This window comes from Phalacrocorax carbo, chromosome 2, assembly GCF_963921805.1.
Source record: "Phalacrocorax carbo chromosome 2, bPhaCar2.1, whole genome shotgun sequence".
NCBI lineage: Eukaryota > Metazoa > Chordata > Aves > Suliformes > Phalacrocoracidae > Phalacrocorax > Phalacrocorax carbo.
In genome coordinates this window covers 82,036,678-82,064,044 of record NC_087514.1, presented here as the reverse complement: position 1 = coordinate 82,064,044, position 27,367 = coordinate 82,036,678, and the positions used below count along the sequence as shown (strand labels likewise).

Genomic DNA, 27,367 nt, shown 5'->3' with positions numbered 1-27,367 from the left:
TTTCAGGAAACAAAATTGTTTTAATACAGAACTCAGGTGTTTGTGTTTATAAATATATATACACATACATACAAATAAAAGGACCATAAGGGATAAAATTGCTTTTCTTTACGCAAGGAACAGAGCGGGCTCCATGCACTGCAAGCAGTACCATTTAGTTGCCTCATGCAACTGCTTTAACTCCTGCAGGCCCTGTTCACATTTTTGTTACTGGCCTGTATTTTCTCCTGTAGGTCTTCAAAACCAAACCTGCCTGCCCCCATAGCTCTAGCGTAAGGAAAGGAAAGGCTTTGATGCTTAATAAAACCCCACTTTTTTCAATACAACCATATGCCTATGGAATTCTAAGTATCCACAAATATCTTCCAAGTTCTGCTATATCATTTTAATATTTGTTCAAATTAAGGTCCCTCATTTTAGAAATAACCAAAACACAACTGATTCTTTTAGAAAAGAGAACTGAGCAAAATGTTCCATGAAATAAAGTAAATCTCATTTAGTTGTCCCAGACAGACGGCTTCAAACACTGAGGTCTAAAGATAGCAATCTTACACAAGGAGATTAATATATACACAGAGGATAGAACATGTATACACACTGCTAAATGTACATAATGCATAGAAAATTAATATTTTCTGAAAAGGCAGTGTTTGTGAATGTATTGTGTGCACAGCTTTCTCAGATGACTTGCAAAGCAAATCTTGGTATCTCTTGGCAGGTAATGAAATCAGCCCTTAAAGGATTTACAAGTTGACAAAAACCATAGGCAGCTACCGGGTCTCTCTCTACTGCATGTTACTTATTAATTAGTATTGCCCTTTTTAGGTTTGGGAAAGCTTGTGTACTTCCCCCAGTTATAAAGTATTTATATATATTTATATATGCCATTCACTGGCACGGTATTCTTTTGTGTGGGAGTTGGTTCTGCCCGCCCTCCTCCCTGCACCCCCCGTCACACTTCTTAAGCTTCAGGTGTCAGCACTGGGTGCAGACAGCCTAGTTTCAGGTGTCTGAAGTACAGCCTGCAGCTGCTTGCTCTGCCCATCCCTGGAGGGAGGTGTTCCAGCAACCCGGGAAGCCACGTGTGATTTGAAGCAACTACATGGAGGCCCCAGTTTACATCCTCCCATTCTAGGTAGCCCCAAGTCAATGCAAGTTTAATAGCCTGGAGTATGTGGGACCCCGGTGTTGCTTTCTGGGTGATTCATCCTCCCTAGCTAGAGACAGACAAGGGACAAGCAGTAGTTGTTTTAGGAACTTGAATTTAACCCATCCAGAGACGTCAGAGTAAACCCCTAGGCTAACAGTGGAAAACCCGGATTACCTTTGCCTTGTTTGTCATGCATTCTAAGCTTTTTTTGTCTGAGAACCCTCAAATATGACATTTTTCCCCCAGACAGGACAGCAAAATATTTTATGGTTTTTGTGGCTGACTGGTGGTGAATTGAGCTGTAATGGGAAAGCAAAATGTTTACACAATAAACCCATACATCATTTCGTAATCATTAACAAGCATTCTCAAAATCTTACTGCTGCCAATTAGAAACCTAATTCACTGGAACTGGTCACTCACTGTGTTATACAAAGGAAAAAAAAAAGTCATTGATCCTTCACGTTCTGAAAAGGGGGATTTGATAGTAGCGGTCGTCCTCGGTCAGCAGAGAAATCTCATTCCATTCCCTTCGGTATTCATCTGGATAGTTTACTTGAAAATCCTCAGTATTAAACCTCTGCAGTCTGTAAACTCTTATCTTTACTTCAAGTAAGTATCCAAGAAGAGACAGTTCAACCTATAGATGAAAGAAGTCTGTAAGACATCTAGTTCTAGACTTAGAAAAATAAACCAAAGATAATCCAAGTTAAGGCAAGTCACCTAGCTTCAAAACAGTAGACAAGGAATAAAAGGGGCCCTTTTATAAGTGAAGGAAGAGAATGAAAAGTTGGAGGGTATGCTCAGTGTTTTCCTCTACTGCTCTTTTGCATGTAGAGGATATTCTGGTTAATGCTTCACACTTTGGAAACATCCCTCTTCACCTGACAGAGTACATAACCTGCTCCCAAAGCCAGCTCACACAGCTTAGTGGGGAGCACAAAGGGACCAGCTATTATTAAGGTATTGGTACGCCTTGATAAATGGGAAGCCTGCCACCTTGTGATCACTTGCTACATGAAGGAAATATAATAGTAAAAGGAAAAAATGTCCTTGTATTTTATGGATATGAAACTTGAGAACTGGCATTTCATCGACACTTCTTGCAACGGATTATTTAATCTGGAAAAATGCTTTGCAAAAAGGTCATATCCTTGGGCATAGCCACGCAGAGCAGAACTCATCCAGTTATAATCAAACTGCTCCTGAAGGTGACCGCAACATGTAACAGTTGACTTGATAACTGAAATTGATTATAAAAAATAATTTCACCTATCGGAAAGTGAAACTATTTGCAGAGTGGCAGTGTGGAGCTTAGATGTCAGTACTTAACTCCCCACTAAATACAAAACTGAAAAAACCCCTTAACATTTAAAAGTGAAAATTAATACAGTTCTCATTACCTACTCTTAACAGACATTAGATCTAATGTGAACCAAAGAGAGGGGGGAAAGTAAGTGATGATAGAGGGTTTGGCATGGTGGAACAGTTAGGCAAAGCAAAACAACAGGTCAGATCTGCATAATCTAAAATTATTTTACATATCAAAGGTATCATTGTTCTAAACTATGTCTCCTTGATAGCTTGCAGCATTTATTTCTGGCCCAGCAAGAAAACTGTCTACCCCATTTTATTCTACTAGTTTTTTTTCCTGGAAGATAAATGACTATCCTCAGTCCACTTCCCCACTTCCCAAAGGAAAAAAATGAGCTAGCTCTCACGGATGATGTATGATATATTCACCTAATCACATCAGAGATGGAATAAGTTTTGTGATGTATTTTTCATTTTTATCATTACCTGGTCTAGGCAAATAGAGTCACCGATGGAGTTCAGATGATTCATCATGAAACTCAAAGGGTCAGATGAAGAATCACGAGCAAGGAGAAGGCTAAAAAGGTTGTGTATGGGTTCTTCTCTGTTCTTCATCTGCTCATAGGCTTCAACAACTTCGTAGAGCATGATGAATTTTATGGCCTCGTATAGTTTGTGCTCCTTGCTCTCATCAGAAAAGAGTGTATTACACATGTTTCCTCTTTCTTCATGATCTTTAGTAGCACTTATTTCAGTCCACTGGAAAGCACACAGAGGAATATTAATCAAATTATTAAGAATTCTGTTTAATACAAAAGATTCCAAAACAGTAACAATTGCTAGTCTGTACTATACCACTATTGTGGCCAAATGATGGTGCAAAAAAGCGGGTGGCTCTTTGGGATCCAGAGTGGGATTTGAGGCCTTACATATTTCAGTTTCAATTTATCCAGCTGAAGCTATTTGCTACAGACAGCTCCAAGCATCTGGGTGCTAATGATAGTCTGTGAGAAATCAAATGTAATTCCCCTGTACAACAGTGACACTCCATCACCACAGAAAATCTTAGGTACCACTGTCAGTAATGAGTCTGGCAGGAGTGTAACCACCAAAAGGACATTAGGAAATCTCTGTGGGTGCATCAGACATACACACTAGGCCATAAGAAAAGGTTAATTTAAGTGATGACTCCTGCCCTGTTTTTAACTTACAGCTTCAAAAATTCACTGATTTTCCTCTATAGTACCCTTTACATTAAAGTTATCCTAGCTTGAATTCTTTAGATGCTGAGCCCAGTTCAGAAGCATGTCAGTTAAAAGGAACCTATACAAACTGGACAAGCCAGCATGGTATTACGAACTGCACACACGTGTATCTCTTTAGTGTGTTCTGCTGCATGAGGTCAAGGTAAGTTGGCTGCACAAGAAGGAACATGACAAAGACATGCGTGGGACATGAACAGGGTAGGAATTTCTCGTTCTGCTCATGGCTGATTACAAGCACTCCTGAGCTCTCTGTTGCTCTAGAGGGGTCAAATGCCAGTGCTCACACCCAGAAGATGGGCTGTCTGGGAGACAATGTTGGACTGGGTGTCAAATCAGAAAGCTTAAAGCATCCAGTCCCGAACACAGTGGCTAAAGAGAGTCATCTGGAATAGAGAGGTTTTTGGGGATCACAATAAGAGATGATGCTGAATGACTGGGATTCAAATGAATTTCAATTAATTCTGTGCTCATATCATTTATATGTTGAAGTGGCCATAAACTCTGAATTGCAACAACAAAAATCTAATTTACCTATCAATACTAAATTGAGAAACAGATCCCCCATCTCCCATGCATTCCTGAATACTTTCCTTACAGGTTAAAAATGAGACCAAGTGGATGAACCACTCCTGTCACTTTGCTAGAGGACCTCTACTACCTAAGTGAAAAGCCTATCCTGAGTGTAAAGCACCTGCTAACCAACATGGCCCACACACAACAGCATCTGCAGGCAGCCGCCCACAAGATGATGATGGAGCTGGGAAAGGCAGCAGAGAGGCGCATGTCTCCAGCTTACCCAAAAACCAGGCACTCTTCTGTGGCTTGGTCAATGGAGGCAAGTCTGAAGCCCAGACGCATGAGTTTGGGGTGCATAGCAACCATCTTGAAAAAAAAGGTGTGCAGGTATATGACTAATACTCCTTGAAAGGCTTAAAATACCTTTGGCAGTGACGACCACTCCCTGTCACCCCTGTATCTTAAAAGCACAGCTCGAGCAGACATGTGCATTTGTAAGCCTCAGACACTAAGTAATATTTACTAAATCTGACTATTCAAACTCTGTGGAAACACACAAACTTTCCTAGAGAATCAGCTGCAAAAAGAACTAAGTAGACAGTTAAATACAACAGAACCTGAACTCTCAGTGCTGGCTCTTTAGCACCTTTCACGCTACTAAATGTACCATAAAACCCTGTTAGTGAAAACAGGCGAAAAAATCCCTCCAACTGGCCAAACAACATCTTTATAATAGTAAAATAAAGTTGGGATCTAGACCTCATGCCCAATAACAGCATAATGCATAGTACAGCCGCTCTGCAACAATTTGTTAATTGTACGGATTTGTTCACCGTGCTGACTTGAAGCTTTTTTCTCTGCAAACATCCAGTTTAAATGCTTCATGAGAAGGAGTTGAATTCAACTTACAAAGAAGTACAACAAGATAAAAATAAAAGCCTAGTAGCTCAACACTGGCAAATGCAAAGAGTGACCAGAAAGAAATTACTGCACACAGGAACCACCAGGCACGTCTCAAGAAGACAGGCAGTTGTCACTGTGGCACAGTAAGGTTGCAGGCAAGGGACAAGGACCAGATCTCTGTTTTAACTCCCTCTTTTTATTACTAATGCTTGGTTTCTAGAGCTAAATCAGTCTATTTCTGGTTTGTTGTTTTTATTTAAGTAACAATTACTATCACTGAAAATAGTGTTTAAAACTACAGAGTTGTGGCTCATATACACAAGGCCACATAAAAGGAGCTAGCTTAAATGCATATCAGTAGAATAAGCTGTTGCAACTGTGGTAAGACAACCAAGAACCATAACGTGTATTGTAGAATTAAAAATGACAGTTTAAGGTCTGAGATACTGGCTAATGGATACCTTCAGAGAAGCATTTCAACCTAATCTTTGCCAAAACCCTGGAGTCCAGCAAATACCAGTATCCATTTGATGGCTGTGACCCAGGAGAGCGTGCAAAGCAACTGCCCGGCAGGAGGAGGACGGGGAGGAGAGGGATGCTGGTGTGCTAGGAACAGCTTGTGGCAAAGCAAACAGGAACGCTCCATAGCTCGCGCAACTGCAGACACGCAGAAACCCCCGAGGCGCCCAAGGAAAGTGCAAGGTCTTGTCAGGCCAAATTTTTACCTCTCTTTCAAACAGCTTCAGGGCTACTAAAACTCACAACATTTTAAATATGCAAGTAAGCGTTATACTTCTGGTTGGGAACACAGGCAATCCGGCTCTGCTGAGCAGAGGGAGCAGTGAGGCTAAGAGGTCTTTGTAATCTAGTCCTTCAGGCTGCAGAGAGAAATTATAGTAAAACTGGCTAAATACAATGCTTCACGGAGAGAGACGCAGAGGAGAGACAGTAGTTTGAGAAGAAAATGCACTATTCATTTGTTCCCTCCCATTTGGGGAGGGAATGCAGGAGGATCTCATACAACATGTAGTTATTTTTAATCAAAATTATGAGGTGTTGCAGAAGCCACTTGAAGGCAAGGGGAGCTAGCCATGCAGCAACTAACAGCTGTGGGTAGGATGGCCTCCCTAACTTTCAGGGTGACCCCTAATAGTTAACCTAGTAGATCCCCAAAAGCCGGATTCCCCCGCAGGACAGGTGACGGCCTGCCCAGCAGCTCAGTGCTATGAACCTGGGAGGGAGTGTGACTGCCATAGAAATATGTAACAAGGAGCAGTTCCCTAACTCTGATCTCAACTCATTTCTCAGGGCTGGTATTGCCCCGGCCATTTCCTATATACTCACATTTGTCTTTAATGTCTCCATACATTTGCGCAATTTACCGAAGGCATTGGGCCCCATGTATCGTTCTGGCCCAAAACTGTATTGCTGAATCCAGTTGCAACCCTGAGAATATAAAAGCTTTTCAGGGAGCTGGTGGGGGGGGAGGGGGAGGAGGAAGGGAAAAAAAAGCTTATTAAGTACAGATCATAACCATAACAAGAAGTAGAATATAAAGTTATATAAACTTGTCTACACACATTTTAATTTATGATGTGGTTCTGTTCACTGGTTCTACAGTTCAAACAACAAAAAAAATGGACTTCGGAACGACTCAAATGTGAAGAAGGAGGCTTCATTTGACTGCCAAGTCCTTAAGAAACTTTTAAAACAGGGCCAGCCAAAAAAGAAGAAAATATGCTCTCAGCAAAATATATAACTCACACTCTGGAAAAGCTGACTACTACATCCAAACTCAGTGAGGTTTTTAGGATTACAGACACCTTCCAGTTTGCACACATAACCCTACAGGCAGCAGCTATAGCTCCCTGCCTCCCCCCTGCTGTCTCCTGCTGGAGCTCCTGGAGCCCAGGGTGATGTCCTGATGCTCCAGCAACAGGCTCAGCAGCTCCCAAGCGAGCCACTGGACTTTGCACGAACAAGGAGGATGCAAATATCTTTTTGTGTTAAGTGAGTGACATCTAAAAGGGTGGCAGTAACATTTATCTATCCACCTTTTTTTTTTTTACCATTTAGATTCACAATCACTTTGGTATGTTTAGAGCAGGGATGCTTTTTCAATTATGTGTAGTTCAAAGAGTTTGAAAAACTTCTCTTTGAATTCTGATAATGATTCACCTCTACTTCCATATCAGACACATCAGTTTTCACATTGAACAAAGCTTCCTTCTGCAGTGCAAGGTCACTTGAATCATGTTGATTTAGGGAATTAATTTTACCTTTAATATATCTCTCTCCTTCATCCATGATGGAAAAGGAATGCCTTGGCTGAATATCTGAAAAAGCACTGCTCTTAGTACACAATAGTTGTCCCTCCTGACTTGCCGCAGATATTTGATATGATAGCTCCAAAACAGTTCTTCATATGCCTGGAAAAAAGACAAAAAAAACCATTTAGCAATAAACATTTTAAATCTCAGACCAAACCCCTGTCAAATTGGAGTCCAATTCCAAACTACTCATAAGAGGGGGCTAGGGCAAAGAGCAAGTACATTTATTTTGTATATATATTTATATATACAAAAAAATGTTCTAAATTCATAGGTTTTGTGAACACCTTACACTGGCACTGCCCCCTAAGAGTGATTCTGCACTCCCTCCAAACCAAGTGACTTCCTTCAGTCTCTGCACTGTTGCTCGTGTAAACATTCACATGGCCAACCAAAGCAGAACAGGTCAATGAAGACTTCTTGCCATAATAGCTTTAACCCTGACCACTTCACACATGGGCTGGAGCAGCAAAAGGACAGGAACAGGCATCTGGCAGAAACTTTGGGCAGAAACATCTTCTTGCACTGACCTGAATCCATTGTGCAACGGTGACTTAAGCAGATCTGGCAGCTCTGTGCTGAAGCAGATGGCCCTTCTTCCAGCTACACACTCCCTGTATTTCCTCTGCATTACCACTGGCTCTCATCTGAGCCCTTGGTGATACAACTGAGATCAATAAACTAGCAGAGAATTAGAAAGAGGACTCTACAGTTCCAGAGGCTGCTGCATCAGTCTCACAGTTTGCTTCCTGAAGAGGGCAGGAAGATAGTCTCAATTCTGGGTCCTCTTTCATCTCAGTCATTTCCTTACCCCATCCCAACACCACTTCTCAGCTGCATAGTCTCCCCTACTTTTACTTTGCATTGGCTGTGATAGCAAGCCTACTGAATTCATCCTTCTGGGGGCGCTTCCTGCTGTTTCAGCAAGCTCAGGTGGCTCAGAGAAGGGTCCTTCAGGATGACCAGCTTTATCAGCTCACCATTTGTGAACCACAACCAACACAAGATGTAAGAGCCAGCACAAAAGGAGGAGAGGGACTGCTTAGCTGGAATGAGGTGAGGAAAAGGGAGAGAAAAAACAAGCAAGGGACCGCCCCTTTTGGGAACAGCAAGCAGGTTATGCTGGTTCAGGATCTCATGAGACGCCTTCCTAAAATGTGCTTCTACATGATAAAACCAGCCATCCACCATCTGCCCTGTATAAAGGAGTCTTCTTTTCAGCTCTGATCACCTAGAAGACTCATGGATTTTCTGAAAGGCTTGGCTTTCAGGTTGCCTGGTATGTTTTTGCAAATTTAGTAGAAGTTTTGCTATCTTCTGTTACTTGTTCTTCCAAATCACTTTTGGCCTTGCTGTGTGTTGTTCTGGGCACTTTTGGCATTGCTGTGTTCCTGCATTTAATCTAGCGCAGTTGGATCCTTTCTCTGTTCATCATTTGGGCACAACTCCAGCTTTTGAAACTTATCTTTTTTTCTCTCATAATGCCCTTATGCTGCTCTTTAGCCTTTATCAGCTTCATTTTACCCCTTCTTAAGTCCTTGTTGTTATGCATTTCCTCTGTGATTCCAATACCATGACCTAAAGCTCTATATATGTTAAATAGACTGACCATAAATACTCAAGACTCTTAACTGTCTTTTAGCTTCTTTTTAACATACTTCCCTGTTTTTATGTAGTTTCCCTTTCTGAAGATGGATGCAACTGTAAATTATTTTTTGCTTTGTTGTTCTTGCAAGGATGTTGAATACAAGTGTGTGCTGCCTCCTGTTCCAGAGAACAGAAACAGAAATTAGAGGCAGATTCTGCGCACTACTCAGGACCAAGGCAAGGGTTGCTTACTTTCCTAAAGGCTCCCTGGAAAGCTGATCCATGAAACAGTCATTAGCAGCACCTTTACGTTCAACCCCACAGCTGTTGCCAGTGCAGATGGCTAGTTGGCGTCTCTCATTACTACTGCATCTCCTGCCCCCTCTGCCTTTTTGATCCCTCTCAGCATCTCATGCTCAATGTTCCCACCATCATCAGATAATCAGGAATACGGACCTGGTGCTACATTTGACCTGTGCTGGTCTGAAATGCCGCACCATGAGGATGCAAGGCTATGATGTCACAGCGGATTTGATGGCTTTGACTCTAAGCTTGTTTTAACAGATACTACTACTCTACCACTGGTATAGCTATTCTAGCTATAAATTTTATGGGAAAAGTAAAAATCCAGCCCACAGTCTTCAGGCCTACCTTGGTGACTAAGGCTTAACACAGTTGAAACAGAGAGCCGTAAAACATGTTTGCTTTTCTTTGCTCTTGAGGCTCCTCCCTGTCACAAGTTAGCATACCATAGTGCTGCTCCAACTTCAAGCGCTGGTCAGGGCCCTTTGGAGAGCACCGCTGCTCCTGTGATGCCCCCTGCCACGCTGCCTCCCTTAATGGCCACCAAGAGATAGCTGCCAACAGCCCATTGCACATGCAATAACATACGTCTTTTGCGGGAAATGCAGCTGCCATTTCTGGCTATCAGATGTAAGCACGTACACACAACGTACAGAACTGAAAAACACGTTAGTGAGCTGACAGAAAAGAGTGTATCTAGTGTTGGTGAACCATGAATTTAGGAGGTCCTTGGCTCAGGAGTTCAGCTATCCATGACCCACAGCTCAGTTCAGTGCAACACCACAACTCTGTCACGTTGACGTACAGTTATAAGGAAAACTTACTGAGCTGCAAGAAACTATTTCAGCTAAAATGATGCAAGAGAAATCAAAATCCAGGGAGAAGTATAATTATGAAGATAGTTGCAGCTAGCAGCTCAAGGGTACAAGAGGGAAAAAAAGAGAAAAAAATCCTTACATGGAAAGGAATAAAAACCATAGAAGAAGAAAAAACCAAAGATAATCAGAAAAGAGCAGCACTAAGGATTAGCTGATTCCCACAAGCAGAGGCGGCTGCCACCTCCCCACACAGCCCAGGGCTGCCTCCAAACACCCTTCAGTGGCTAATCGGGGCACTGAGGATCATGAGGATGTTAACTGTGAGATTAGTAGTGTGTTAGTCCTAGCTGGGTGTGGTATGAGTCAGCAGGAGCTGCCGGGTGTAGTTAACCTGCATGAGTCCTGCTCACAGTGCCTCGTGCAGGGGAAGATGTTGGCGCAGAAGTGCCTTGGCCAGAGCCTGCCACGGCCGGGGCGCAGAGCTGGAGAAGATGGACACTGCACAAAGGCAGGGGATGGCCACCATCCAGCACGCTGGTCCTTGCCCGCTGAGCTCTGACCTAACCTGCCACAGGCCAGCTGTGAGCTCCTGCCCCCAGCTGCAGCTGATGGAGCCGGACAGGGGGCCTCGGCAGCTGCTGGGGAGGCTGCTGCGCACCGGCTGCTGTCACATGGACCTTCAGAGCTTGGAAGAGAAATAGGTGTGTTTCATTCCTCCCTGTATGAGAGTTTTTACCTTAAATCGAAGGCTGGCCAAGAGACAACAGTTAAGACCAGGTTACTTGGGCCGTAGCACTGGGGATGATTTTTCCTGTTCAGCCACTGCATGGGTCACTGGGTCTACAGGGGAGAATTTGTAGAAGATGCAAGACTAAAAGCCAATCTACATTTTGACCAGCTCTGCTGCAGTCTTTATTTAGATCCGTGTTCATGCTGTCCCTTTTGCTTTTCATTTGACCAGCCGGTGTAGCAGGCTCTGGTAGCTGCAGCAGCTGCTTGCAGTGGGAGTGCTATTCCTTTCTCAGGTGGTACTTCTCCCCCGTCCTCTTTAATCTCCATGCAGAGATTAAAGTTTAACTCTTACCTCCCTCATGTGTTTGGCTTGCTTTGTTTCTCCTTTCCATTCTCTCGCACTGTAACCAAGTAGATCAACTTCTGTCCGCACACTGAGATTCCCTAAATCAAGATTAATTCACAGATTAGTTACCTTCTGCGGTTCTGCATCTGAAGGGTAGATGTGGGAGGGGGTTAATGAACACAGAATGACAATAAAAAGATTACTTATGAGTTTTCTCTGAAGGTAGTTGCTCCACCTGAAATCCAAATGATAAAACAGGTGTCAAAGAGGAGTTGTCAAAGGTCAATATCTACTGAAATAAGCAACAGTGTGGATGATTAAAGTCTGCATAATAAAAACCTACCGTTTCAGTAGCTGTGCTAAAAAGCTGTATAGCCTTCTGCAATACCAAAAAACAGCAACAAGGAAAGTCATGCTTAGCATTAGGTGCACTTTCACTTTTTGCCACATGAGACACAAGGATTGCTTGGTGGCTGTTGTCCAGGACTGCACGTCATGCCTTCCTACAACAGGGATAAAAAGAGGAAAAAAAAAACTCTTGTAACTCTTCTGCAATACTTGTTTCTATTTGTTCTCTTACAAAAAGAAAAACCATCCAAGTGCGATACCACTCCAAATGAAACACAGAACGTGAAATGTAAAAAGCAAGTATATTTTTCTATAATTAATAAATATATAATTTATATACTTTGTTTTCCAGATTTCTAGGGTTTTGGGTGCATGTGGTTCACTTTTCCAAGCTTTCCTCCACATGGTGAAGGCTAGATAATAGTTACAACAGAGTCACAGGAAGATTGATATCAAAGGAATTGTTCAAAAACAAACAAACAAATTTTTTTTGCTTCAGGATGTGCTGAGCCAGAGACCTGTACCGTCATTACGTTGTCACTAAGTCAAGGTTTTAAAGACCAGGGGTTCCTGGGAGTTGTAGTCTACAAACGGGCCATAGAAGGCAACGTTAGCTGACTAAGCATCATACGACTGCCTGGGGAATTAAAGGAACGTTTCTGCCTCGATCTGGATAAGTTTAAAGTCATTTCAAAAATCCAGAGAAAGCTCCTCCCTGGGGATTTAGTAGAAAGCTCAGGAGATCATCACAAGGGGGGTGTGCGCATTCTCACTGTTCTTCACAGACATAACTCAGGACATGTTTCTGTTGCTCTCTTGGCATTACAGGCAGGGTTAGGGTAGGTTTTGGTTGTCTTTTATTGATAAGAAAACCTAGAATTGAGAGAGGGCCCAGAGACTGAATACTTGACAAAGGCAGTATCTGCTCCCTAAGTGAGAAATTTATTCTCTGGCTGAAATCTGAATATAGGAAATTCCCAGAGTTTACGAACAACAGCTGCTCTATTACGAACTTATTCATTGACTTACTACAAAACTGTAAGAGAAGTCAACTTTTTAGAAAGGTATCCCCACAGAAGGCTGAAAAGATATTTCTGCAGAGAGTCCACAAAGGGAATTATTCATTCAGCATAGTTTTATGTCAGTTCAACTTCTGCCCTCCTGGCTTTAACAGGAAATTTAAAAGGAAAGTTTTCCTTGGAAAACTTAAGCCCGTGCACTGTGGACAACTATCCAGTCAAAGAGTTACGAGAGTCCCAGCCTTGGCAACAAGACAAACAGCTATGCATACTTTTTTACAAGCACTGTTGCATGTATACAGAGCACTGCTGGTATTTGGCCTTTTCCAGTATTCTGTTGTTTGAAGAAGTTTTATTACAGGATGTCAAATGCGAGTTGTCTGGAGGCAAGACGCAGACCTCGTATCTCCCATGAACAAAAGGCAGGTTAAGAGCAAGATGTTAACAAACTTTAAAAAGGTAATTGGAGAAGCTTTTGGGGTGCTAGTTCCTATTTACACAAAACCCGTACTGCTGTGAATGCTTTTCATACGAGAGGATGGGCAGGTCTTCTGTCAGCTTCTACTCGTGCGCTGCACTAATGTGTGCACACCTGGCACGGCCGGGGGTTATGCCTGCACACACTGAGTAGGTAAAAGCAAGACATGCATTCACGTACAGTCAAAAAGATCAAAAATCTGAAGCTACGGCAAACATGTAGTACTGATGCCAAGTAACAAGCCGGCAACACAACAGCTGTAAGGTTATTAAATGGCATAGCTCATGGAGACACTGGGACACTCCCGCTTGCGGCACGCACACGTGCACGGGCACACCCCCCCCACACCCCCAACAGGCACATTCTCAGTAAGCACCCAAATTGCTGCCTAGAGAACAACAGCTGAGAATTAGTAACAGATGACAGTCCTGGCAGAATCAAACCACCATAAATTTTTCTCACTCTTCTTTAGGATAAAGGCATCAGCATTGAAAAAAAACGTCAGTAGACTGTAAATAATGAACCTTCTGCTAACTAGAATGGAACCTGAAGGCTTAGAAATGTTGTTCAGCCCATGCATCAGTGGCTATTTTGGATTTAAATTGTCACATTGTTGTACAAAAACCAATGATGATTCAAAATAAATTTGTTAACAGCAATTTAAACACAGAATATTAAAAGGAAGATGCAGCAGACTTTCATTTCAATACTTAAAATGACTGTATGGTCCCTCTTGATTTTGAACAAACTGGGGCTATAAAAAGTGCGAGCTGGTCCTTCTGTTAAAATGAGGCACTTTGCTTTATGGAGTACCAGAAATATATGTGAATGCAAAATGTCTTCCTTTACGCCTTTAACAGACAAAAAGGTTGGAGGTCTGCATCAGCTTTTGAGCTGAATCAAGCAATGTCTTGAAAAAGCTTTTGATGGTATTAATCCTGGAAAAAAGCTTACTGGAGTCCAACAAACCCCCTTGCAAGGCATGTGGTTAGCAGGTGCACGAGCGACTGTTTTTCAAGGAATCCTGGGAGGCACTGGCTTACCAATTTCAATCAAAACCACAAATCGATCTCAAAGAACATTAGACAACAAATCTGGTTCATCCATTTTTATTTAAGGTGGGGGATTTATAAGTAGGTATTTCCCTAATCAAAAGCCTAATGGGAGATGGGAAAACCTGCAAACAAGTAATTTTGAGTATTTTTGCTAGACTTGTGTTACAGCGTACCCAGGACTTGATAAACTTTCCCTCCTTCCATGGGGAAGCTGCTGTTCAAACAGCACTTTGTGATTCAGTTACTACTTTCAGCGCTTATGTCACACTGAGAAATGTAATTACTTTTTTTTATTCAAGTAAATGACATTTAGAAGTGGCAGTTGGATCACAAAGTGCTTCTGGTAAAAATACATCATAAACAAGACATGAATTAAAGAAAAGCACAGTTTAAAATAGATCTTTCCACCCCCTCCCTGCCCCCTCCGTAATTTTTCAGAAACTGAAGAGCAGTTAAATTCATAACACGCTGGTGGGCGGAATAAAATAATATTTTTTTTTTTTAATGGACTTTTAATCCCAATCCATTCCCTGGAGTATGGGCACAATTCATCCTGTTCCTCAGGAGTCAGTGACAACCTGTCAATGCTGCAACGAGCTGCGGAGCGCATATCATTTTGAAGACTGACCGCAAGCATCACCATGAGGACAGGGAGGCCTGACTCATCTCCCATGCAGGAGAACAGAGCCCTGGGACTTCTGACACAGCTCCTAGCAGAAATCTGGATGAACAGAGGCTGAACAGCGCTGAAGTAGGAACCGATAGCAGTGTTTATCTTACAATGCAAGTAGTACACTGTGTTTTCTTTTCATGCCACATCATCAACTTCCTGCTAGTGCCAAACCTTAAGCTTTTACACCCCCACAAAGCCAGCAGGAGAGACACAAGGAAAAAGAGACATCTGCAAGATCTGCTTCTTTCACAAGAAAGTCAAGAAAAGTCTCTAAAGGATTAGCTCCACATTTGACTCCCTCACAACATTTTTGGATGCTGCTACCTTAAAAATGCATAACTGATGAAATGCAAAATGTAAGGGATCAGCTTGGGAACTAGCAGGCAGCACTGTATGCAGTGCTGAAGCACGATCCAATATTGCAGCATGTCTGATGGCACATTCATCCTTTTACTTTTTTCCTCCCTCCCTGTAACAAGGCCATCAGGAAGATAACAGAGTGTCATCCAAAATCAAAAGCTGTGTGACTTCAGGACATTCCTCATCACAGTCCTTTTGGTACTGAAACCTGGACACAGCACTTGTTACCATAAAGTGGCCAAGTTTCATACTCCTATCACACAACACTATATTCCTAGTTTCCGAAAAGCAGATATCCCCTCCTTCTGAGAGAATTTGGGATCCCTCTGTTCCAACCCTTCTGCTGCCCACCCGTACCCCTCCTTCTCTCTCCACTCTTGGATCCAGAGCAAGGGAGACCCCTCAGCCGAGAGATGCAAGGCTTGGCATGGAGGTCCAAGTCTGCCTGCTTTCAGTGTGTGCCTGCAGAGCTCTCTTCACAGCTGCACATCACTTTTTTCCAGACTATGTTGTATCAGCATGAAGGTACATTATAACATAGGCTAAGTCCCTCTTTTAAGGGAAAACAAGCAAATTCATCCTTACAGAGCAGGCATCAGCGTGATGCACAGATGCACACATACCTCAGCTGACTGAACCAAGAGGAAGACACAGACAAAAAGCTATTATTTATACAAATTCAATACCTACAATAGATTATACCTCATAACAGCTTAGAAGAGAGAAATGTGCCTTTTTAAGCAGTGCCAAGTGATTACAAAGCCTTTGATCTCCCAGTTTATTATCAGTGCCACACCAAAAAAATCTACTGAAAACAGATCAAACACATACCAACTTATGTGGGAAGCACTGCTTAATTCAGTAACTATTCCAGTACAAAACCCTTCCTTTACAGAGCAAAGCAATGTCAACTTGTTAAGAAAATCTTCACCTGTTCTAACATAACAACTAGAGATGAGGATCTCTACTTGGTATAGGAAGAAAAAGAGAATAATTGGCAGGCAAAGATGGTAATCATCGGTGACTTATCAAAAGTTCAACCATATCCGCTGATCAGATCTCAACTTCTACTCCAAAAAATAACAAAACAGAATCCCAGCCCCAAACCGTAACTAGAATCTCACAATTACCTAGAAAATGGAATAGTTTCAGTAGCACTGAGACCCATCACTTGCAAGAAAGGCTTTATTTACACAGCTGTCCTGCGTAGGAGTCCCAAGTGCTCAGTCAGCCCTTGTCCCCTTTGTGCAAAGGTCTTTCAGGAAAAATAGAGTAGAAAGGCTGGCAGCCTTCTTCAGACTCCCTGATCATCAACAGGAACTGAACTGCTGCCATAAATGTATCTATCCAGTTGTGACACCTACTTATTCCTACTCTGTAGCAACAAGCATAATGCATTCTTACCCACTGTGTGGTCATCTAAAATATACCCTGTAAGAGTTACCTTTACAAAACCAATTTCATCTATATAATAAAAATATTAACGCATGCCCTAGCCTGCGGAGACCATTTCCCTCTCTCCAAATGCCTACCAGAACAAAAGTAAAGTTCAGTTCTTGAAGTCCTGTATAATTCAGCTTCCTTTTTAAGGCACAGGGTGCTTTATCCAGGACCTTCACATGAATAAAGCTCAGTTGCACTTCCATTTATGTAAGAAAGAAAACATGCAAAAGGCTTCATAGAATTTACAGTCCAGAGCAATACATGAAAAGCATTTCATGCCATAAAAAACCAAGTATCTCTTTAAAGCTCTTATTCCTAAGTATGACTAAAAAATAAAATACCCTCCTTTTAAAGAAGGATCCTCTGAAATTCCTGTCACTGTGATAATTTTTTTTAATGTGGAAAAAAAATCCATCCTCATTCAGAATTGCTATTTAATGCCTGTGCACTTCAAACAGAACTTACGTAAATGCACTAAATCTATTATTTGGAGGCAGCCAACTCCAAGGATTCTTAGTACGCCTGCTGCCGAGTTGCATGTTGAGTCATCGCTAATGCCGCTCGTGTTTGTTTCTGGTTTATCTATGTGCAAACACAACTCTGAAATTGCCTTTTATAATCTTTTTTTTCTGCTGTGCTGAATCCAAACTGACCCAGTAAAGGAAATATTTTCCTCCTGAACATCTTCTTATGATTAAGTTTAGCTGAAAGGCTAAGCGGTATAAGGCTAAGGGTTTTTCTGTTTATTTGTCTAGATAACTGAAGCTTTGGTTATAGTACAAAAAGTTGAAGTCTTACTTAGCAATAAGAATTATTTCCCCCCTCCTTTTTTTAAGTCTTGTTTTGCTAGACAGAAGACTTGTACCTACAGCCCAACCCTCCGAGGACGCGCAGTCATGAGGCAGTAAGGAGGCTAGGTGGTACCACAGGCAGAGCCCTCCAGGTCTCTCCAGGGAGAGGCCCAGCAGGCTGCAGCGGTGGCTACCCCCTCCCCGACAGATCCCCAGCAAAGGAAGAGCCCCCAGCCCTGCCTGGATGCACGCCCGACCCCCCAGCAGCACAGGTGCCAGGTCACTGCCACCCCAGAAGAGCAGGACCTCCAGCCTGCTGCCGTCCCCCCAAAGGGAGGGACTGGTGGGCCCTGCAACTCCAGCAAGAGCTGCAGCAGCAGGTGCCGTGTCGGCACCAGAGGAGGGGATGCAAGTGGCAAAGCAGAGGAGCCCTCCAACTGTACTCGAGGAAGGGTGAAAGACACCTGGATCGAGGGAATGTCAACAGAAATCCGTGTGGGAAAGATCTCAGTGCAAACAGCATGGAGGAGCACAAGCCGCTTACTAAACTCCACTGGTAGCACTCCTGGGACTAAACATCCCTTGGATGGTCCTGGGTGAGCCCCCAGCCCCTCGGTGGTCACCAGCCAGCACATTCCTAAGCGGTGGCTTGACACCTGGAGGGGTCCTCTGCTGAAGTGCTGCAGCCCAGAGGAGAAAGCAGCAAAAAATGCCCGTCAACTTGGTAGGCACGCATTGCGGGACAGTCTAATGAATTTTAACTGTCCGTAAACAGTTATCCCAAGTGATAGCTGGGAAACAGCAGCATTGAGCAACCCATGACAAACAAAAAAATCAACTCATCTGAGCCTGTTTACTGTCTAAGCAGTTACTGGTGGTGCATACATCTGCTGCTTTGAAAGCCAGCCCCCTTTCACCAGGTCGCATCCAGGTAGCTCCTCATTCCCATCTCCATACACGCTCTGACTGCTGTACCCTCACAACACAGATTTTCTATGTGCCTTCAGAGCACAGCCCTCTCCTCAAGTGTACCAGGCTCTGCATGCAGTGAAGCACCATGCAGGGTTGTGTATTTTTCATATGGATTAATAATCACACATAATTTGTGATCAATAATCACAAATAATTCGCATCTCCTGGCGGTGCGTCAGATCACAAAGCCTGTGCTTTCCCACTAGGTATGTGGAGAGATTATTCCAGCTGTGTTATTTGTTTGCTTGGGAGTTTTACTTGTATCTCTCCCTCTTTACAAGACAGAGCAGAAGCAGAAGGGAAAGACAACAGAAATCAAAATATCAAAGCCATCACTCTGAATGCAGATGACAGAAATTGGTCTCGCATCTCTCTTCCTTTGCCTCTCAACATCCAGCTTGATGAAAGTCAAAACTTCAGCTTTATTCTGCCAAGCTAATGCTATTAGGATGGAAGCAGCTGGAGTGTTTACACCCTGCTCCCTCTTCATCTTTTAAAGGGCAACTGTTCCAAACCGGCATTTTTTAATTAGCTCATGCATGTAGGCATCCTTGGCCTGTTTTTTTGAGAGTGCATTACTGGGCACTTCTTGCCTAAAATCTTAAGCAAAAAAGTCATGTTGAAAGGTAAAGCTGACTGCATCAAGATAACTTAAATTTCAGTTACTGTCAGTGTAATACCAAAGTCATAGCTGATAACACATTTCATAAAAATGTGATTCAGGAACCCAGAATTTTCTGTGTGGAAGCTCTCTGCTTGTAAAAACATGATTGTTATTATTATTATCATTATCATTATTGCTAATGCACGTTTCATATTATTACAGACATTTGGATACCAAGAGAAGCTTCAAGCAAAGTGCTCCGGACATTGGTCTCAGGGACCAAGACACCACGGTTCCCTGACACCTCTGCATTTGCATGAACTGCCTCAAAACTGGACAGTTACATGGCAAGGTCTACATAAATACAAATTATGCAGCCCTGCAAAATATGGTTAAATATGACCCTGCATATTGGGCTCTGCTTGCGGGGCTGGCACTCGGCAGAGGCACAACTTACTTTCACTTGTAAACGAAGAAAATGAAATACAGAGAACTGGATGCTTTCTAACCTTGGAACCCGGCAGTGTAATTTTTAAAGATCTACAATGATATGAAATCCCCTATTTTTAAGGCCTCAGACTTTGGCAAGCATGTCACAACTGAAATTTGTGCACAGGAAGTGACACGAAATAAAACCAGAACCGAGGAACAGCGAACACATCTGCAGGTTGCTCCCGGACAAACGCAGCAGGCACATGCATGGCATGGAGCTGTGCTCAGAGCAAAACTGGGGGCAGGAAACTGGTAGGACGTCTCTTTGTCACACAGACCGACCTGAAACAAGTATTTAAGTTTGCAGAAAGACTGCTTTTGCTCAAACTTGGCAATTAAAAACTTGCCAGCATTTCCCTGGTGGCAGCTGACCTGCAAGCAGTGCCAAGCACCTTGCCATGGTGCTGCTTCTCTGCCCAGATGCTAGGGCAGACTTGATGAGAGTCAAAGCCCCAGGCACACCACATCGTATCAGGGCACTAGTTTGATGCTAAGATACACGTTTCCCACTTTCATAGCACCATTCTCCTAACATGGCCACCCCACCCTGGAAACAGAAATGCTAAACACCCAAAAAATGTGGAAAATCTTGGTGACATATCATGGACAAGGAATCTGACATGGGGTCTTGCTCAAGGTCACATGCAGAGCTAGTGACAGGACTAGAGACTGAGCATATACAGCCACGTCATCCCATATTTTTACCCTTCCACCTTAAAGTGATGTGGCTCAAATAAGACAGCACAACTCTTCTGCTCAGCCCACACCCACCTTCTCAGAGAACTGTGCGTTACAAGAAATGGTTGGTCAGCATAAGTTGCCTTGCTAGCCATGTCCCTCTGCACAGGTGCATGGTATAAGTGGCATCTGTCCCCACTGGTGACACGGGGACAGGAGCTAGAGACACACCTCCTCTCTCTGCCAGGAGCTCCCAGCACCTCCCACCTCCACATAGGCTAGAGTGAAATCCCGAGCACTGGGTGATGAATCCTGAGGATTCAAAAAATGTACAGGATCACTCCTCAGCAGTGAAAAAAATGGGAAGAAGCTACAAAGACAGAATAAGGTTGAAAAGAAACTAAAAGCTGCTGACGTAAAAATTTCTCAGAAAATTCAAGAAGTAGCCTCCAGCAGTACTGGAGTATTTTACAGCATGTTTGCCTTCTCTGGAGCTTTCTCAAGAAGTGGTCAGTAACACCCTTAACTCCTTTTTTTCATCACTTAAGCTGGGGCAAAACTTTGACATTATTTTATATGACCAGGCAACAGATAGTCCAACCATGAGTTATACTGTTCATGAGAAAAACCCAAACTTTCCACCAAACCAAATTTTGTAATACCAAACTGAACTGTCTCTAGCCCCTCAGAACTGGTCCAAGATCCCTAGCTATGAACTCCGCTCTTAGAACTGTAATTGACCACGTCTACCCTGTGGCGGCTGAAGTACAGAAGTCCTGACAGTTTTATATCACGACATTTCTAACACTGACATTTTAGTTAATAGATAGCTATTTCTCTGTTTTTCTGAAGGCGCGACGTTGCTGTGTCTCGTCCCTGGCACTGCAGGCACGCACGGAGGAACTGGTGTTTGTCACGGTGGGAATCCCAGCAACAGAGCACATGGGCAAAGTTCCCCATCGGTGCTACATGCCAGCACGGTGTCAGCTGTGTCAGCCCAGGAGTGCAGAAAGGACGCCGCACGTCTGCCACGCTTTCCCAGATTCCCTCCAAGCAGAAAGCAGATCCTGAAGCGATTCAGGGTCAGATGTCAGGCAGCAACTCAGATTAGCGTTTGACTTTGAAGAGTACTGTAACTCGTTCAGAAGTCAGAATGCCTGAACAAAAACATCATTAGATAGGACTAATTTGGCCCATCGGTAATTAAAAAAAAAAAAAAATTTCACAGCCTAAACCAAGAGAAGATTAAGCAGCTCCTTAAGGTAAACTTTAGGCAATTCTAATCACACCCACAAATTTAGTTATGCAGGAGTATGAAAGCGGCGTAATTATACAACTTTTTGACTCATGAGCATTGGTTTTGCTTTCAAAACAACTAAATTATAACCATATGCATCTCCCCTAGTATAGATTGGCACCATGACCCACACGGTTCCGCTGCGCGGGGTCAGGAGGTACAGCATAGAGGTATTTTTGAAATCTCGAACTTATTTGCCTGGGTAATCATGCAAGGTAATTTTCAGACATTAAGCTCAATAAAAACTGCAGACATTACTGAAAAACCCTTTAATGTTTGTTGTTATATCCTTGGTAGACAGGATGTGAGGATTTAACCTGGAAGGTGTACCTAAGAAACAAGGTGGACAGAAAAGTCCTGATGCCGGATGGGAAATCCACACCACCTAGTTTGGCAACCTGGTCCAAAAAGCTAAACAAAATGAAAAAACCTTATATCCCAATAGCAAAAATCCTCAGACCTACAAAAATTAAATCTTTTTTTTTTTTTTTCAGAATTCCAAATCCAAATGCAGATTCTTATCCGTAACAGCATTTGCATTTAATATGCTGACCAGCATTTTAATGCTGATTTTGCCCTTGAAAATAAATAAACAAAATTTTCTAATCCCCTTTACCTGGTAGTACTTTGTATAGATATGCAAAATTGCAGCTTTCCCTCTTGCTGTATGGTGTCCCTTTCAATTTCTAATTAAATAAGAAAGAAAGAGCAAAAAGAGAGAAAGAGAGAAAGAGAAAAAAGACAGACAGAGAGAAAGAGAGAGAGAAAGAGAAAGAAAGAGAGAAAGAGAGAAAGGGAGAAAGGGAGAAAGGGAGAAAGGGAGAAAGGGAGAAAGGGAGAAAGGGAGAAAGGGAGAAAGGGAGAAAGGGAGAAAGGGAGAAAGGGAGAAAGGGAGAAAGAGAGAAAGGGAGAAAGAGAGAAAGGGAGAAAGAGAGAAAGGGAGAAAGAGAGAAAGGGAGAGAAAAAGGGAGAGAAAAAGAGAAAGAAAGAGAAAGAAAGAAAGAAAGAAAGAAAGAAAGAAAGAAAGAAAGAAAGAAAGAAAGAAAGAAAGAAAGAAAGAAAGAAAGAAAGAAAGAAAGAAAGAAAGAAAGAAAGAAAGAAAGAAAGAAAGAAAGAAAGAAAGAAAGAAAAGAAAGAAAGAAAGAAAGAAAGAAAAGAAAGAAAGAAAAGAAAGAAAGAAAAGAAAGAAAGAAAATTTCTAAAAGAGCAAACGTCAGTGACTACAAAGTTTACTGAGCCTTAAAACCATTTCTTCCTGCTTCGCACATTTTACCTCTTTGTTTCATCACTTGCAGAAACTGGAGAGGGCCAAAGGACAGAAATGGGAGTAACTGTGCTTACATATATTAGCAATAGAGCAGTTGTTAGCACCACATCAGCTTAAAACTCACTTAGTAAATATCACAGAAATCTGGTTCTTTCTCCACTGCAGAAAATGAAAGTATAAGCTGAATACAATTTGTACAGCTCCTCCAAAAAGCAAACCAGTTGGACAGTATGGAATGCAGTGCAAAATTCCAGCTGGACCAGTAAATATCAAAGCAGAACCGTGTCTTAAAATGTACAGCAGAAAAGCAAGCTGGCAGGGCGTGATTTCTTCAGTCTGAAAGATAACTTCACGGCAACATGAGAGATGCACGACACCGAGAGCTACATGCAACTGGCAAGCAGATCAGAAAGGGTGCACGTCCATCTTCCCAAGTCTTCCCAAATCACATGCCTATTTCTAAACCCCGTTTTCCCAAGCCTTCACCTTTCCGATGGGAACAGAAGCCACTCTGCAACGTTTAAATTCAGACTGCCCACAGTAACAACCCCAACAGGAAAACAAACCAAAACAAAAAACAAATAGCAAAGCCACAAATGCACACCTGCTGCGAAAACGGCACGGGCTGCGGGATCCCCCCGCAGCCCCCTCGCCCTGGCTCGCCCGCTCCGCCGGCCTCCGCCCGCGCCTCCCCACGATCACAGGTCGCAGATCGCGGGCAGGCGCGGGCGGAGGCCGGCGGCGCGAGCACGGCTCCACGCGTGACGCTGACCCCGCCCGGGGCGGGGACCGTGTGGGGCCGCTCCCTCCCCGCGGGCCCCGCTGCTCCCAGTGGCCGCCGGGGGTGCGGGGCCTCCCCTCCCGCACCGGGCAGGGGTTGCCGTGGTTTTGCTGCGTGGCGGGAGGGCCGGAGACACACCCCCCCCCCCCCCCAGCCGCTTGGGGAAACCGAGGGGTAACGCAGGCAGCGGACCCCGTTTCGAGGAAGGGAGGCCAACCCCTGTCACCCAGCTCTCGGCCTGGCCTCAGCTTGAGAAAGGAGGGGAGCCCTCCATTTCCCCAGCAGTCCCTGCAGCTGCTCCATCAGTGAGATATAGCTTGTGCTTTGGTGCCACGCTACGTTATTTTACATTTTATAGCAGTAGTTCCCTTAATGGAGACCGATGTCACCAGCATCTGTCTGAAATCTAGCCATGAAATGTAGCACAACTTATTGACTCCAGGGTTGTTGGGGTCCTGTCCTCCCCCCCCCCCCCGCCCCGCTCCAATCCTTAAAAGTTCTTTTCCTCACTAACTCACTCACAGACAAGATGAAGTGCATTCATCCTGAAACAAATTCACCTTGGCCAGGTACCTTCCCTTTCAGCAGTCTTTTACATGTAATTTGTCCCAGCTGTATGTAGAGACTTTGCATAGACTGGTTTCTTTTCTGGTTACACATTAAAGAACAATTTTCTTCCATCTCCCTAGGGACTTTGCAGGAAAAACAGAAGGGAATTGTAATGGTCTGAACAAGTGACGCAGACTTAAATCTTTTACAGAGTTATAAGCAGTTTGCTCCAGCACAGAGCTAGGACAAACTCACAGGGCTTATTTTTTTAATTTTTCACCTAAAATGTTGTAAGATGTTAAAATGGTTGGTGATAAAAAAATCAATACTTCTCATGAAACAGTGAAGAGGTTTGTACTGTCTGGCATGAATATCAGATTGTGTCTCCATCTATGTCAGTTAACCTCAGCAAGGAATGAAAGAGACAAAACCTGTTAAATATTGGTATCTCCAGTGCTCACTTACATGCACTCATAGAAAGCCACAAACACACTTATCCAAGTAAAAGAAAATCTAGGCTTAAAAACCAGTGAAGAATAGCTGAAGTTGACTGAAGAGACCTAAATGTCTCGGTTGTGCAGCACTGTGTGCTGCTCCATAGAAAAATCCATTCTGGAAAAAAAAAAAAGTATTTCGAAGTGCCAGCTCTGTGCCCCTCCGCAGCATCAGCTGGCTGGTGCGTTCCGTTTGGACGTGCCGTTTGTGGTTCAGCATCGCTGCCTCTCAGGAGGGGCAGCTGAGAGAGATGCTGTTAGGATAGAGCTGACACAGCATCCATCTGCGAAGGCTCTAAGGTACCTGGGATTTGTCTGAGCCACGTCTTGCCTGCAGCTATCACATGCTTCAGCTTCTCTTTCCAGCTTCCTTCTTGCCTTGGCCAGGCCAGCGTCAGTGCCGCCTGATGGTTTAGTGTTCCAGCCAAGTCCAAATTCGCCTCCTTCAGCCCTCTCTAACCTGTGTTAAAATCTTAGGATTTAATAGGTGATTACCTTGTGCAGACAGGCCTGAAAGTTAATGTTTATCTGGTTGCTGACTCATTAAGGGAAGAGAGATGAAGCACGCATAGTACAAACACTGCAGATCAACCACCGTATCAGTGAGTCCTTCCCACTTGCCAGCTCTCTGCTCTCATCTTGGGGCATCTATTCAGCACTTCAGTGCAATCTAGAGAATGGCCTATGCCCCTCTACATGTGCTCTTGCTGGGAATGAGCTCTGGGGTAATCAGTCACATGGCGATCACTTACGTGAAACCTCTTGAGGTTAACAAACACCGTCCATATGCCTTTTCTTCCTCCTTGAGCTCTTTCTGGACCTCTTCCTTGAGTCACTTACAGACAGCTCACTACTATCCTTTCCCATCTGTGGGCTTCAGCAGGAGAATATTGACTCTCTTCCTTGCAAGTCACTGACACTGGATGGCCTCTACCTCCTCTGCAAGCCCCTCCCTCAAGCTGGGATGCAGAGAGGTCTGCTGAGACTGAGCAGAAGTAACACAGAGGCCTCCTGCACTCTCTGTTGGACTGGTCGGGCTCAGCTTGTGCCATTCCTGTTAGCTGAACAAGAGTTAGGATAATCCTAAGGAAAGCAAGGTCTAGGTCTGGTCCAGGATCAACTGCAAAAAGGGGATAGCAGCTAACTGCAAGGCAGTTTCTGTTAAGGACTGTGGAGAAGGGGAAACGTGCTGCTTGGTGCAGGGGTTCAGGAAGCTTCAGAAAGTGTGAACTTCCCCAAAATATCTTGGAAAACAATACTGGGAGCTAGGGAAGGCCTTACTGAGGGTATGTACTCAACAGGTTTCTGCAGAAGTAATGCTTCCCCTACTTCACCCGAGCAGGCAGCAAGCTCCCTAGGGACAAGGGGAGAGCTCCAGGGAGCTCCGACTGGAAGCAGCTTAAGTTTGATTCTCTTCCTCCAGACTTTTTGGTCATAGCATTTTCCCACATATTTATGATGCTTGGACAAGGCCATGTGCTGATGTCAAACCCCTACTGTTTGTGGGTATTTATATTTCCTCCCTTCAGGGGACCATTATGAACTTGACCAGAACATGAACCTCCAGGTTTTTCTGGAGGTCATGGCATCTCCAAGCAGCAGGGTTGACTGTGACTACCCCCCTCCACTCATACCCACATGAGACTGCACAGCAATTACAGCAAAAGCTTGTACCGAAAGCCACGCTAAGCAAGTGTGAAGACATTTTAACCATCCCTGTTTAAACCTCCAAACCAGGAGCAGAGGCAAGTGCCATGTTCATGCTCCCATCTGCAGGTGAGCAGCAGGATTGTAACGACAGCCCAAAGAACATAAACCATTCAAAAGGAGAGCAAAAACTGTCTGCTGAGACAAAGGCAACAGCATCCAACCCAGTAAAAGTAGAAAACCTAGGTGCAGAACGGGTGAGAGCTTCACCCTTCAGGTTTTCAAGTCCATTATTAACAGTCAGGAACCATTTCCCTGTTTAGCATAATTTATTAATACTACTAAGGCCAGGTATAGTTCAACACATAGATAAAAGTAGTGCCCATGCAGCTATGATCTGCAGCACAGGAGCTTCCTTTAGCGGGTCACCAGTTTGGTGAGACGCCAAAATTTAGAGCACAGCTCTATGAACTTACCAACACTTCTCTTTGAGTGGTTAATTCTGCTCTGTTTTTCTTTCCCAGTGAACTGGTCTCTGTTCTTACTTGCCTTTCTGTCATGCCGCCTTTGCATCTCCTCTCCAGAGTGTGCCCCCAGCTGAATTCCTCTCCCCTGACTTCTTTTGCCAGGGGTAGACAATGAGTCTCTACAGACTCAGCTCGTCTTCACAGAGCAACAAACTGAGAGGATCTGGCTTCCTGTTTCATTTCCGTTACAGTTTTCAGAGTCACACAGGCTGTGTACGCTTCTCCATATCCAAGCCACAAGAAAAAAAAAATTGAGCGTAACTCAGCTATTTATAAAGGTCACATTGCTGCCTCCCTCCACATCTTCCAAGTTGTTTGAGGGCTGGAGGTTGCAAGGTGATTTTCAAACTGTGATGTGCCACCCATACGTGGTCTCTGTCTTAGTGGTAGTCCTCAGAGCGTCACAGCCTCTTCTTTTCAACTCCAGTATCATGTTTGATTGCTAAGCATTTAATAGTACTTATCGTGCAATCACTGTGCTTTCTGTAGAAACACTGTGACCGTGAAGAGGAAACAGGTGGTCCGCACAAGCATCTCTTCTCTATTAAGATATGGGCAGTGCTACGTAAAAGCAAACTTGCACAGATACAATTAAATTATTTAATAGATACAGGACTTTTAGTAAGAG

The 27,367-nt window shown here is 43.6% G+C and overlaps 1 protein-coding gene across 3 annotated transcripts; it reads right to left on the bottom strand.

Annotated features, from left to right (window-relative positions):
• Positions 1 to 26,903, bottom strand: OTULINL (OTU deubiquitinase with linear linkage specificity like). Of its 3 annotated transcripts, none has more exons than XM_064443401.1 (8): positions 26,758 to 26,903; positions 11,608 to 11,763; positions 11,468 to 11,499; positions 11,271 to 11,362; positions 7,428 to 7,577; positions 6,493 to 6,621; positions 2,951 to 3,223; positions 1 to 1,790 (listed from the first exon to the last, which is right to left on the bottom strand). In XM_064443401.1, the coding sequence occupies exons 2-8, from the start codon at positions 11,712 to 11,714 to the stop codon at positions 1,611 to 1,613; spliced, it is 963 nt and encodes a 320-aa protein (XP_064299471.1). In that variant the 5' UTR covers positions 11,715 to 11,763; positions 26,758 to 26,903; the 3' UTR covers positions 1 to 1,610. The 3 variants fall into 3 exon arrangements, with proteins under 3 accessions (XP_064299471.1, XP_064299469.1, XP_064299470.1); XM_064443399.1 differs by having other exon boundaries at positions 11,608 to 11,767; positions 26,689 to 26,886; XM_064443400.1 differs by lacking the exon at positions 26,758 to 26,903 and adding an exon at positions 23,346 to 23,446 and having other exon boundaries at positions 11,608 to 11,767.
• Between the last annotated feature and the right edge of the window lie 464 nt (positions 26,904 to 27,367).

Bases quoted from the DNA above. Each gene is read 5' to 3' on its own strand.
- OTULINL (XM_064443399.1), bottom strand. From the start codon at position 26,785: ATGCAAAGGCGGCATGACAGAAAGGCAAGTAAGAACAGAGACCAGTTC. The intron at 11,500-11,607 runs GTAGGTTTTTAT...TTTGGATTTCAG, and splicing joins TTAGCACAGCTACTGAAACG to GTGGAGCAACTACCTTCAGA. The intron at 1,791-2,950 runs GTAATGATAAAA...TTTCATCTATAG, and splicing joins ACTCTATTTGCCTAGACCAG to GTTGAACTGTCTCTTCTTGG.